This window comes from Apis cerana, linkage group LG14, assembly GCF_029169275.1.
Source record: "Apis cerana isolate GH-2021 linkage group LG14, AcerK_1.0, whole genome shotgun sequence".
Lineage (NCBI taxonomy): Eukaryota > Metazoa > Arthropoda > Insecta > Hymenoptera > Apidae > Apis > Apis cerana.
This window is the reverse complement of record NC_083865.1, coordinates 5,871,133-5,885,653: the sequence shown is the minus strand read 5'-3', so window position 1 is coordinate 5,885,653 and position 14,521 is coordinate 5,871,133. Positions and strand designations below refer to the sequence as shown.

The following is a 14,521-nucleotide window of genomic DNA, read 5'->3' as shown; positions in this document are numbered from 1 at the left end:
ATAATCGACAAGTTTTTATTTCCAACTCGTACAGGGATGGAATAAAATATATTGTTGTGGAATAAATTTAAATTTGCCGCCATAGCCGATGCGTAATTTAGTTAACGAGCGCGCCGCTTGAGAGCGCTAAACATTTTTAAAATTAATTCTTATTTTCTTATTTTATTTTTTTATATTTTTATTTTATTTGTTATGGATTATTTAATATAATAACTGTTTAGAATTTAAAAATTCGATAAAAGATGTGGAATTGGAATAGTAAATTTTATAAAGTTTAATCAAAAATTTATTTCCCAATGTATGCAATTGAAATTCACAATTTATTAAAAATAACTAAAATTTTATTAAAGACAGGAAAATATTTCAATGTTTTCGTGAAAAACAGAGAAGAATTTATTACGTTGCTATTAATTCAAGTTGAAAGTTTATTGTTGTGAAACTTCAAGTACAATCCCATTGATAAAAATTTGTCTTTTTTTTTTTAATAATATACCAATATTTTTCTTAAATATATAGATTCAATTGAAAACTCGAATTTTCTTTCTACGAATTAAATTCTGGAATTCGTTTCATAAACTTGGTGAAACAAAAATTTAAAAAGTCAATTTATCGTTTCAAGCGTCACACGATGAAAAATGATAGCGAAAATAAAATAAAAAAAAAAAATCTTCCTTCACCTTTCATATTTCGATTTCAGACTTCTCATTAATGGGTTTCATCGCACCTTGATCGAGAATCGATCGATCATCGCGGCATCAAACTCTCAGGAGGCTAACTTCCCTTTTTATGAATCTAACTCGGTCTTCGAGAAGCAAATCGAATTGATTTCTCGATCGAAGTAATTTGACCTTTCCACCCTGACTTATCGCCTCCACGGCATGAGATTGAACTGTTCCGAGGTTTCACGGGTCAATTAAAGTGGCGCTCCCGTATCTATCCACCATTTTCTTTCTTCTTACGGATCCTCCTTAGATTTATTCAGTCTTCATCGACCAGAAAGCTTGGCCAGATTGATCTGGACGCCGCAACATGGAAAATTCCTTCTGAAAACTTTTATCGTCCGTCAATAATCATTTTATTCGCATGCATTACCTCTTATTTATTTAAAAATATTCAGCAATTATTTTATTAAGAGTTGGATAACAGATGATTGGACGAATTATTACACATTTGGAAAAATGTGCACTTTGTGATTTGAATTTGTGAATTAAAATTTGATCGTTAGATTAAATTAATCTGGAAAATATTGAGATATTTTATCGTGTTATTTTATCTTGTCGATATTTTTAGTACGTGAATGATAATACGTATACGAAAATAGTTTTTGGATTATTATTTCAACACTGTAATAGTTTTTATATCTGTTTTCACTCGATATGAAATTTTCGATTATGCCACAATCTCCAAATCTTCTTTTTTAACGCCTCAAAGGCTATATAATTGACATATTGATACTCTATCACGACATTCTTCAATCGATAAAAATCCTATCAGTCTTTGAATGATGGATCACGAGTATACTTTAAAATTTAGAAAAGATTTAAAAAGATTGGAACGTATAAATTATATTCAAATTTTCAAATTTCATTCGTAATTAATAATAATATTTATCAAATAACAATCTTTTGAGCTAAATTATAAAATTAATATTTAATTAATTTAATTACTATAACTTTTCTATCTATTATGAATAAATAAATTATACATTCCAAGTTATTTTCAATCACTTTCTACTTCGTAATTCAAGATCATCGATAAACAATTGTTTTAATTGCAAACTTATAGATGATCAGAAATATCAATTTGACAAGAATCACAATATCAACAGAAATAAACGTATCATGATTATTTATCGTCTTAAATTTTCCCTTCAGTATTTTACCTGTTGCATTAAAATTTTATCTGTTAAAGTATATTTATTGTGCATCTTTGAAAGCAATCGAAACTAGATCCTTGTATCTGATCTTGTCTCGTTTTACGACCCAATTTTTCGACCGATATCCAATCCATTTCGTGTCCACGAAATTGATGCTCGAAAAGATATTGATAAATTTCACGATAGATTTACATAGTAGTCGACTGTGTCGAATAGTTGAACGTTGAATGAAAACGATAAAGTATGAACGATCAATGTATTTTTCATGTATCGATGGATTCTTCTTCAAAGGGCGTTTTTTTCCCTACCCTCGATATTTTGTTTCATTTTTGTATTCATTAATTGAATTTGAAATTTATCAAGGGGAGAGAGAATCAATTGGGAATATTTTTTTATCGATAAATTGAATCGTGGAGATATGAAAATATCTGGTAAAATTACATTTTAAAAAATAATTTCGAAAATATTTCGAATAGCCAAAAATTTATTTAATTTAATCTTGATTTTTGACTAATTAATTTACCTCCGATTGAAAATCCGAATTTTTAAATTTTCTCCCGTGTAAAAAATTACATGCATTTTTCGTGCTGCAATGTTGGAAAAAAATTTTGATCAATAATGAAATATATAATATCTATAAAGTACAAAAAAAAAAAGAAAAAACCCGTTGAAAAAAAATCACTACAATTAATAGACAAGATATGACGAATAAAAATTGAACGATATCTCACTAATGCTATCCTCTACAAATTTCTCTTCTTCTTTATCCTTTTCATCCACAACCCATGTTTCTCTTCAAATACTTACAAGATAAGACACTGTTGTTCCTCGTGCTTACAACAATTTACTTGGTCCACGAGCCAATAGGATAGTTCAGGGGATTCCAATTACACGAACTATCTTTGTTAATTATCTTGCTCGCTCCATTTCAGTTTACAGTTTTAATTCCGACCGATGAGTTTACTGTGCTCACGTGTACCAACAAGATTCCCACCACAAGGATCGAGTAATCGATAATAACCACCGACAAGCTCCTTAGACGTGCATGTATTATCCTTAGATATGTCCGTTAATATCATTAGTTGCTTAGTAAATTCTATTTAATTGATTTAATAACTGAATAATATTTCGCTTGTGCGGTTTTAGTTTAATTTAATTTAATTTTGAGAATTGTGTGTAAAAATATTTATTTAATTATTTACGAAATAATATTTCGGGTTTTGAAAAAAGATTTATCATCAGAGGGATATAAATAAAATAGTGGACACTTGTATTTGAAATATTAGATAATTATGCATTTTTAATTTAATTAGCTTTCACGTATTCATCGTTGGAAAGGCAAATCGTTGCTTTGTTGCTGTCGATAGTGCTCTAAAAAGAATTATAACGTGGATAATAAAACGTGGAGATAATCAACAAAGAGATAACCGATCGAAATTGGGCGCCAATTCGTTTTAAACTTGAAATCGAAATCAGGGTATCTGGTGTCGTAACTTCCGTGGACATAAATTACGTGGAACGCCTTTGGCGAGACGGCGAGAACACGAAAACTCGGATAAACCTTGCCTGTTTCACCCTCAAATCCCGCTAAGTATCTCGTAAATTAGGAAAAGACCGGTCCAATTAAAGTTGCACGTTAAATAAACCTCGATCCACGTTAAGAAACTTTCGATTCGAAGCTTGGAATTCCACTTATCCGTCCTGTTCTCCGTCGTAAAAATGATCTGGGACGTGATACTTTTCCCCGATTTGTGTTTATGGACCTCTCGATTTTTAGGATTTAAAGACGTCTTTAAAAGCGAGATTGGTTCGACGTTTCGTAAATCGTCGACGAATCGAGAATCGTAAAAGAAGAACGAGATTTAAAGGGTGAGATTTTCGTGTAAACTGAGTATAAAGTGAATATACATAAATTTTTGAAAACTCTGATTTTTCATTTTCTCTCTCGAATTTTTTTCAGAGATATTGTATCTTCGATTTCGTTTCGAATCGTGCAAGATATTTCACGTAGGTAGATTTTTTTCGTATCCAAAATTTTAGAAATTTAATTTTCATTTTGGTATGAAACGTGGATAAAAAAGAATTTTTAGCAGTACGATACATCTCCAATTACAAACAATTTATTCCTAAAATCAAGATATGTATCTATATTCTTCCTTTAAATTCTTTTGTGTAACACGATCGTAACGGAAAAATCCATTTTATGATCCCATACTCGTGACTATGGTCGTTACAAGGATATGTGATAATGTGCAAGGTGTTCAATAAAAGCAGCTCTAATCGTTTAAAAGTGGAAACATCCATAACTCAATTCCATTTGACAGTTTCGTTGCCACAGATTTCGAATATTCTTAATGTTATATCGTTTCGTTTACATATTATTTATCTAATCGAAGGCAATTGAAAACGTGTACGTTTCTCTTGTAGAGGTAGATTTTCATATCGCACATATATATATGTTAGAATGTAAAAGTGTATAAAGAAATATTGCGATACTTGGAGAAAAAAAAAAAAGAAGTTACTTGGACTACTTTGTAATATTATTTACGACACTTTGCATAATAATCTTTATGCAGCCTGGTGGAACTCTTTAAACGAGTATGATATACGAGATTCATAAATAGTGACATTTCCGTTTTTATGGAAAAATAAAATTGTCATTTCATTTTGTAACGCATGTACGAATGTATTTGTAAGAATACATGTAGTTTTTTCATCTACTTTTTTATCCTTTTTTTTTAAATTCTTAACTCTTCATTTTCTTTTTTCTTTTTTTTTAATTAAATAGGATATGATTTAATTAAAAGAATTAAAATTCTTTTTAATCTTGCTTAAGATAATTTATATTTAAATTAGGTTTAAAGGAGAATTATTAAACTTTTGTGAAAAAAATTTCAATATTCCAAATAAAAAAGATATCTATTAAAATAAATTTTATATATATATAAAATGCAATATTAAATTTTTGTTACATAAAAAAAATTTCATAAAAGATGAAGCATAAATTCCAAATCTTTTGAATATTAATATATTTCTTTATACGCTTTTTTTTTCAAATTTAGACGGAACATCTTTTGGAAAAATTACATTATTTCTTGCAACAAATTTTTCGAGGATAAATCAATATTCAATCATCCAAGAAATAAAACTCGATTTTTACTTTCCTCGCCATCATTTATCTTATCGACTTGGGTCGCTCTTTCTTTCAATATATCGATCGATATACGATAACCTGATAATGAAATTATACTGATTACACATGTGTAATCCTCTTTCATCATAGCAACTTATCATTATAGATCGAGCAAACGTACTTTGGAATTATCTCCAAGTATACATACATGTGAATCTCTCTTTTTCTTTCTTTCTGGTTTATCGTCACCCTTTGGTGAAACTAATTAACCAGTTTACAATGGAAAATTTGCATTTCCAAAGTTAATGAATTACAGTACTACCCGTACCATTAAAAGTGAACTCATTTAGAAAGAGATCGTATGAAATCTCTCGGATGCAATGATTTATTCGCGAGTGTATGGTGAATCCTGTGCAACTCGAGTTACAAGGGAAAGCAGATTTAACTGATTGTGAGAGAGCAACCGTGAATCCTTAATTCGCTCGAAATTGAATGAAATCTGAGTTGAAGAGGAATCAAACTCGTGGAAGTGCTCGTTGAGAAATCTGCATATTTGCATATTGTAGTTGATTCATCTTGTCTCGTGTCGTTGTTTCATAAGGACTCTTTGTTTTATGGATCGATTGTTAATTCGAAATATATAGTACATACATTTATGAATAATTTCGAGTAAATAAAAATTCACGAGGTCAAGATGGGGAAAGAATTCATCTCCAATCAGAATTCCTTGAAATATGAATTAAAAAATTATGAAAATCTTTTTTTTTTTTCATTTAATAATAACGTATAACACCAATGATAAATTATCAATCTTCTTTGATAACTTGTTTTCTTCCAACATCGCCCAAAAAACACTGTATCTCATCATTCGATCTCCTAATCTTCCTTAATTTATTTTCATGTGTCATTTCGTGTGATTTCGTACTACGAATACTTCGTTTCCAAACCCGCGACAGGCTCTCATTCGAGGGGAATTTATCCGGAATTACATCCCTCAGATCTTGATAAAATAACACGAAAGAAGGAGGAGTGTTGATTAGGCCGATTGAACGAACCCCTGAGAAATCTTTTTCAAAAGGGGGGAACTCCCTTTCCATCTTCGAGTATCGTAATGTCGATTTCCACGAAATGGCCTTAATCAAGTTGGGGGAGCTTTGGAAATATTATTCAGCGAGGAAAATAGAAAAAAAGAAGGAATAATAATACGATGGTGAGGCTTTGTAATGATGATTTTACATTTGTTGCTTGATTTTCCTATTATGTGATCACTTTGTAGTAGATTATACGTAGACAAAAGTGAATGTGAAATACAAAAATTTAATTGTTAATTAAAAGGAAATGGGATCGATTAGTTGAACATTAGACTTTTTTGAGAAGAGAAATATCAGAAGATTCAATTGAGACGAAGAGTTAATGGATTAATGAAATTTTGCGCCAAAAAATTAAATAGCTGCGTCGAAAAATACAAGGAGCAAATATCAACCCTTAAAACAGGGAATGAAAAATTTGGAGAAATTAATAATAAGAAATTATAAAAATCTCTCGAGTAATAGTATCCATCCTATAATTTATTTTCGATATTTGGAAATAACTGAAATAAAATATTGATGTCCGAGTTCTAAATTTACTAAATCTACTTCATAAATTTTTATTCCATGTATAGAAATATACATTTCGACGTCGTGAAAGATGTATAAGAATTTTTATGGTAGTATTTCGACCCTGTGTATACTTCTTTTACTTGGACATGTTCTCGTGCAAGTTTGACGAAGGTAACATCAATCGAACGATAAAACGATAGCAAAAGAAGCAGGTAGCCTGTAAAAAAAATTCATGGCCCGAGTGAAACGATTTGCTTTACTCGAAATATCCCTCCGATAAAAACGATTGAAGAAGTGGTTCCCTCTATGGAGAGGCAACCACTTCGAAATAGAGGACAGTTCGTGATTTATTTGATCGTCGACTTTCTTCGAGTGTCCTCCATATTCCTATATTTTTTTCCCCTCTATTCTATGGTTTCTACATTCCATAATATTTTTTCTTAGAATTTATTTCTCGAAGGGTTTGATCCTGTTCAAATAATTTTGTCATTTTATCGGTATTATTGGTACTGAAAATTTTCCAAGTAATTGTGCAATAAGAAAATTTAAACTGTTTTCGATAGACTAGTGTAATTTAATTATTTTTTTCTTATATTCAATTATTTTTTTCCATTAGTAAAAATTGGATCGTTTATGTACAAATTTATTTATTCTTTTTTTTTTTTTTTTTAATGAATTTGAGTTTTTAAAGACTCAAACATGTTATGAGATAATAAAAAAGAGAATGCTTCTGAGAGACATTTAAATTCTTCAAGTTTTCAATTAACAATAAGAATAATTCTTTCATCCAATTATAATAGTGAAAAAGAATACTGATTCGACGAGAAAATCTTCTGTTCTAACAAATTTCTTTCATTTTATACATTTATGTCATACTTATTTCAATGTGCAAACATAACTATCGAAATATGAACAAAATTGTAGGCAATTCATAGAATTTTTGAAAGTTATTGAAACAAGATTCCATCAATCAAAAGTTAATTTTTTTCTAAATACACCAAGATAAAACATTGATTTAAATATGTTCAAGGGGAAGAGAGAATGAAAGACAATTGCGGTAGGATTTTTTATTCTTTTCTTTCTTTTTCTCTTTTTTTTTTTTCTATTTTTATACACAATGGTAAGTATGAAATCTAGGGTGCGATGATCATAGTTACGATATCATCCTTACCTTCTGTTGAGGATGGAGGGTAAGAATGCATAGAAGACTAGAGGAAACGAAAAAAAAAAGTAATAAGAAAGAGGTGGAAGACACTTGGTCCTTTATTTTCCTTCTCTAACGAGAAACGATAACATCAGGGGAAATCAGAACTCATTTTTTTGAGATTTCTAAAATAAAAAGAATTCTCTCTTTTGTTTTTTATTTATTTAAAATAATAGTGGTTTTATGAAAGAAATATAAATTTATCTTATATTTTGTAAATAATCATCTTAACAAATTTTTAAACATTTTATTACATTCTATCTAAATTCTAATATTATATATTTTATGTTAAATTTAAATTTATTTTTACTCGAAATGTCATTATTCTCTTATCCCCTTGGAAGGAATAAAAATTTATTTGTTCATTTCAAAGTTTATTACATTCATTTAATTTTATATTTTACATAGTACCCATAAATTGCATTAATTTCTATACATATGCTTCAGTTTTAAATTTAATTCTTGAAAAATATTTAGTAGAATAACAACACAGACTTTTATTCATTGAAATTTAATGAAACTTACGTTTAATCAATCTTATGTGATTCAATGATTCTGTGCAAACAAGATAACGATGTTTTTCATGTACATAATTCCTGAGATTTTATTCTCTAAACAGTGCACACGACAAGAAAGCACGAGATAAAAAGATTTCTGATCGACAGTTAAACTAAAGATTAATTTAAGAAAAGAAAAATATTTTTACTCTCCTCTTACAATTACGCAATTATTATTGTTTTCCCCTAAAATTTTCTCTAAAATGTGATTATCGAAACATGATTTTCTTGGAAACTAATTTCTAAAATAAAATATTTAGATTTTTATTTTTATTTCCTTATCAATCACAACCCTATCAGGTAATCACAGATATTTTCAAACGTACGGCAAGAAAAGAGTACAATGACGAGAGTACAAAATTCGGTTCGTGGATCAAAAACACTGGCAGCTGTTTTTCACTCGATCGATTTTGGCACCATGGTAATTCCTTTTCGTTTGGCGGACACGTACAACAGTAGGCGCTGTTTCGGCTCGATTTACTTAACTGCTGTCAGCTTTGTGCCAAATCCGCAACGGCGTTAAATTTCCCCCTTATCGTGATGTCATTTTTTCGTGGATTTGCGTTCGGCTATCTTTATCGTCGTGACGACTGCTCGTGGTGAAATATTTGTAGAAATGGACGTTGATGATTGTCAGGTAATCTTTAACGGAATAGAACTTGTAGAGAGGATCTCGTGAGATACGTGATGCTAATAATTTTGTCATTCTTCCATTTCATTTTTTTTCCATTGTTGTGTATTCTATTTTTAAAAAATTCTTTCTATTGTATCTATTTTTGAATAATTTTTTTTTTAGTTTTTATTTTTAGATTAAGTTAGATTTTAAATATTTTAATCTTAAATAATTATTTAATATTTCAGACAAAATTCTTTGAATTTTTATTAAATTGTCGATAATCGAAGTCTTAATCGAATTTAATATATTGAAAATTTATAATTAATTGTAATACACAATTTGCTACATTACAAGATAATTGATAAAATAAAAATTCAAATTGTATTTACATATTACTTATTTGATATTTCAAATTTTGAATTCAGATAAAAGTTTTATAGAATAATAACTTAATATTTAAAGAAAAAATATAATAAAAGATCATATTTCATAAATTAATTTCAAATAATATATATCCCACAATTATTACACAAAATTCTTTTAATAAATTTAATTTTTAGAAACGCAATTTCCATTTGTAATTTGCACATTATTTACGCAAGAATAAATTTTTATAAACACGATTTGAAGAACGATTTCACTTGAATAAAGATTTTTCACTTTATTTTTCAAATATCATAATAATACCGGATTTACTCCGAATATTTTATTTCCTTTTGTACATCACATTTGCCATTGTACAAATTCTACAATTTTCTCCCCATTCGAATCTTGCATGTATGATACGAAGGCATAAACAAATGCACTAATTATATTAAAAAGAGTAATTAACAATACGCAGACACAATGGAGAGCAAAATGGTTAAAGATTTTATAATACACTTTTATTCTATTTATTCCCCGTCAAACAAGCTTTCATATACGACCTGAATCGGATCAAAGTATAATCGGCTCAGGAAATGACCGTGCACGGATTATTGATTCGTATCCACCATCCAGGATGATGACATTTCCATCTGTAACTGTTATAAAAAACAAAAACTTCCACCTAAAATATTCCAGCTTCAATATCCCTCTCCTCTTCTGGAATAAGTGAGTTCGATTTTTAAATTTTCAACAATTAAGTAAATTTAATTATTTTATTTTTCCAGCGAGATCTATTGCACGGGAGAGCTGCTGAAGACGATACAGCTGGCTGAAATCTTCCCAGACAGCAAGACGTTCGTCGATCTTCATCAGATAAACGACCCCGAAATAACTCTTTCCAAGTAAGTGCGTTTTACTGATTTTTTTCTAATGTCAATTTTCTTTTCCATATAAATTTTGTAAAATATACCTTATCAACTCTTTTAATAAAAATATGAATATATTTTTTTTAATTATATATTAACAATCAATAGAATAAAACGATTCTCTGATAATATCTTAGAATCCATTTAGTGTATCTTGATTTTTATCTTGGTTCTTTGAGAATCAAATTTAAAAGAATATCATAATTCGAAATTTATGTTTTACATTGTAAAATTGAAAATGATAAGATTAAAAATTTCTGACACACACGTATTTACAGAATATTGTACAGAATACCGTAAATTAAGAGAAAAAAAAATAATAAAAGAGAAAAAGCCATTTATTCACTTTAACTACATCTATGATCACAGAACTTCTTTTTTTTTTTTAAATTGTTTCGCTTTTTTCGTGAGGACCTGTTCGATTTTCACTAGTGGTACAAAGCATTGTTTCGGCGATTGTTACGTGCAGAGGGATACGAGAAAGGGTAGTTAACTGGCTCGAACAAAATAGGGTGAATTTCCTCTTGTTTTATAGGGATTGCAAAGCGAATTCGAGTAGAGCGTAAAGCTCGTTCCAAGTTTAGCGTTAATGGACAGAGGAATTGATCTTTTATGCGTTAAGGATGGCATACTTAGTAGATTATGTGTGTACGATTGTTCAATGATGCCTGCATCGAATCATATAATTTATTATTTCTTTCTTACATTTTGATTTTCTTCGACAATGTGTCCAGAAATTCCATGAAATAAAATAGAAATCAAAAATATAAAAGTTACTTGAATCGAAACTTTTTGATTTTTATTAACAATTAATAAGCCATTATTCCTATATAAATTTATTTACATTCTTCATTTTTAATTTTCCTTTTCAGTATAATTTATAATTTAAATTAAATACTGAACTTTCAAAATATAATTCTTGATCTTATTTCGAATAAACACGGGATAATAAATATAAAATATTTCTCCATTTTGTAATATTTCTTTTTACTATAATCACGCTGTACACTCGCACATCTTATTTATCTCGTTAATGAATGCGGCTGCTCCATTCGGCTGACCGCTGATCATTACAATGTTTCGTTGTTGTGATGGGTGATTGATTAACCGGATGATTGATTGTATCCAGCTTCTACAGTTTGATGAATGAAACGGGGAACAAACCGAGTAAAAGTCAGCTGGTGAGATATGTTAATGAAAATTTCGCCTCGTCGAACGAGCTCGTGAACTGGACGCTGTCAGATTGGACGGAGAGCCCTTCGATCTTGAAACGAATCAACGATGCCAAGTATCGAGAGTGGGCGAAACATCTGAACGAAATTTGGAAGGAATTGGCGAGGAAGATCAATCCAGAGGTGGCCGAGTATCCTGAGAGGCATAGTTTGATATACGTGAACAATGGATTCATCGTTCCTGGTGGTCGCTTTAAAGGTAAATTAATTTTATATTTTGGCGTATATGGAATTTAACTCAATAAATTTTACAAAGTTTGATATATTATTGAAAATATATGAATCTAAGTTTAAATTTTAAAACGTCTGGTGCGGTATTTCAATTTTTATTGATAGAAATTATTTTTACTAGTAAATTTTACAACAAATGTGAATAAATTGTAGATTGTAGATATTATTAAAAAGGAAATTTTGGAATTTTTTAGAATGTTTGATGTATTTATGTGCTTTGATTTTTAACGAGAATAATTCTTATCTTATTGATATTGAGAAAAGAATTGTTTCTCTAAATAATTTCGAAATATCCTTCGTATGTTATTTTATAAATAATTGGAATTGATACATTTTTCAACAAAAATTTGTGAACATATATTTAAAATAAAAAATACAGAAATATAGCTTGACAAAAAAATATTGACAGCCACTATGTTGAATATGTGAATTGATTTAGTTATTAATTTTGTTCAAAATTTTATAAGACATGATATCTATAATATTAAAAGATATTTAACAATTATATATTTTTTTTTATGTACAGAATTTTATTACTGGGACAGTTACTGGGTGATTGAAGGTCTGCTGTTATCCGACATGTATCAAACTGCCAGGGGAATGATAGACAATTTCTTATACATGGTGAAGAAATATGGTTTCATACCCAATGGTGGCAGAATTTATTACCTTATGAGAAGCCAGCCACCTCTATTACATCTCATGGTACGTTATTTTTTCTTATATTGTCTTTAAACTCGTTTATCTTTCTACAATAGATGCAAAAGAGTATTTTCACATTATTAAAATATGTTATTTATGCAATTTTAAATATTATTTAAATTATAGACTAATTAATTATTAAACGTTTCTATATTAGAACTAATAAATCAAATAAATCAAATTGATTACAAAGCTTTCATTTGTATAATTGATACTCATTTTTATTCAGACAGAAACGTAATTGTATATTACAAGTTGATAGTTATAGTATCTGTCAAATTATTTGACATTATTTCATTGAAAGATAAAAATAATTAAAGAATTTAATTTCTTGAGGAATTAATTTCTTGTATACATAGTAATTATATAATATAGAATATATTAATTATTCAAATTGTTCATTTTATTCATTTTAAAGAAACATAAAAAGAAATGAATAATCACTCCAAAGAAATGAATTTCTCACGTAATTACTAGACGAAAAGGAAACACATAAAATTTAATTGAACTTGTTGAAAACATTCGAGCTATCCATAGAATTCATTCTTCTGGAAAATTTGTTTCTCTTGTTTACAACTCTCTCTGAAAATCTTCTATTACTTTTACTTATGAAACTGTAATTACCAACCATTCTCTGAATAAGATTACTATACAAATAATTCCATTTCAATCTTTCACCAAATAATTATATACATTGTACATACAATTTATAATAATCTCTTGTATATAACCCCATTAATGGAACAACCATACAATCTTCAAAAATAACAATGCCAAATTAAATGTCACATCAATTTCACATTAATTTCTAAATTTTATTAATCATCAGATAGATTCCACTATCCAATTCGAATCTCTTCAATAATAATCGTGTTAATAGCAATTACAATTATATTGCATCTCCCCATTCTCCATTCTCCATCGATATATACATTCCATCGAGTTCCAAGTCGACTCGACAGCTGGATAATTGCTTGTCCACCTAAATTTCCACGATATCCAATTCGAATTCTCCTCGTTGGTAAAGACAATGGAGTGGTGGAGCAAGGAATTTTAACTTCTCCTCGAGCTTTCAACGAGTCAACAAAAGTTTTCGCATTTTCCTTTCTCGGGGAAAGGCGATGGGTCCGGTGCTGGAAAGATTTCCACGCAATTGGAGTTGGGGAAATTCAATAGTCGGAAAATAGTTCGCAATTTAACACCGAAATCGATATGAACTGTTGTGGATGTGGTTGAAACGCGGTTGATTTTGGCAAGAAAGTTCGACGAAAAGTTGAAACGATTTTTTCATAATGGAATCCTTTCTCTTTTATTTTTTCTTTTCTTCTTCTTCTTTTTCCTTTTTTTTTTTTTTTTTGTTAGAGGAGGTGATATATTATTTCACTCAAGATTTCGTGTGATTAATCTCTTTGCGGATATAGGAGAGAATTGAAAATGAAATTTATGAGATTCTTGAGGTGATTTGAATGCTTGGATTATGAGTTGAATTATTTTAATGGAGGTGCTTTTAATTAGATTGGAAATGTTGGAATAATTTGAATGAAGTAAAAATCATTTTTAACAGTGATTGTAAGAGATGAATAGCAAGGAAATGAAAAAGAAATTATGAAAGTATGGTATATGAAATGTTGAATAATTTTACAAAAAGGAAAGATTTTCAAAATGCTGTATTTTCAATTATAAAGTATTTTGATTTTTTAAATACTTTCTGAATTTTGGTCAAAATAAAAAGTTATTATTCCAATAATTTAAGAAAAGATTCATGCTGGAACAGGATTTAGTAGAGAATTGATGATTTGTATTGATGAAGAAATGAATAAGTTGAATAGGTTTTGTAATTTCCGTTAAATGAACGAAAAATTTTTCATTAAAATGAGGGAGAAAGAAAAGAGAAATAAGATCGGTAAGTTGAAGTGTATAAGTCAAGGAATTTAGAATCACTGCCGGTGCACTGGCTCGAATAAATCTGGAAAACCAAGGAAAAATACGAAAATCGTGCAAACTCTTTGCCCTCGCGAGAAAGAAATATATTTCCACCAGCATGTAAAGAACGTTGGTGGAAAGATTCTCATAGTAC

General features: G+C 29.1%; 1 protein-coding gene across 2 annotated transcripts in view; it reads left to right on the top strand.

The window, feature by feature from the left end:
- LOC108003141 (trehalase) overlaps positions 1-14,521 on the top strand; it is a 66,097-nt gene that overhangs the window by 39,244 nt on the left and 12,332 nt on the right. For both annotated transcript variants that reach the window (XM_062084213.1, XM_017065270.3), the window contains exons 2-4: positions 10,139-10,255; positions 11,409-11,710; positions 12,269-12,447. In XM_062084213.1, the coding sequence (XP_061940197.1) occupies positions 10,139-10,255; positions 11,409-11,710; positions 12,269-12,447 (598 nt within the window). The remainder of the gene's footprint in view (positions 1-10,138; positions 10,256-11,408; positions 11,711-12,268; positions 12,448-14,521) is intronic.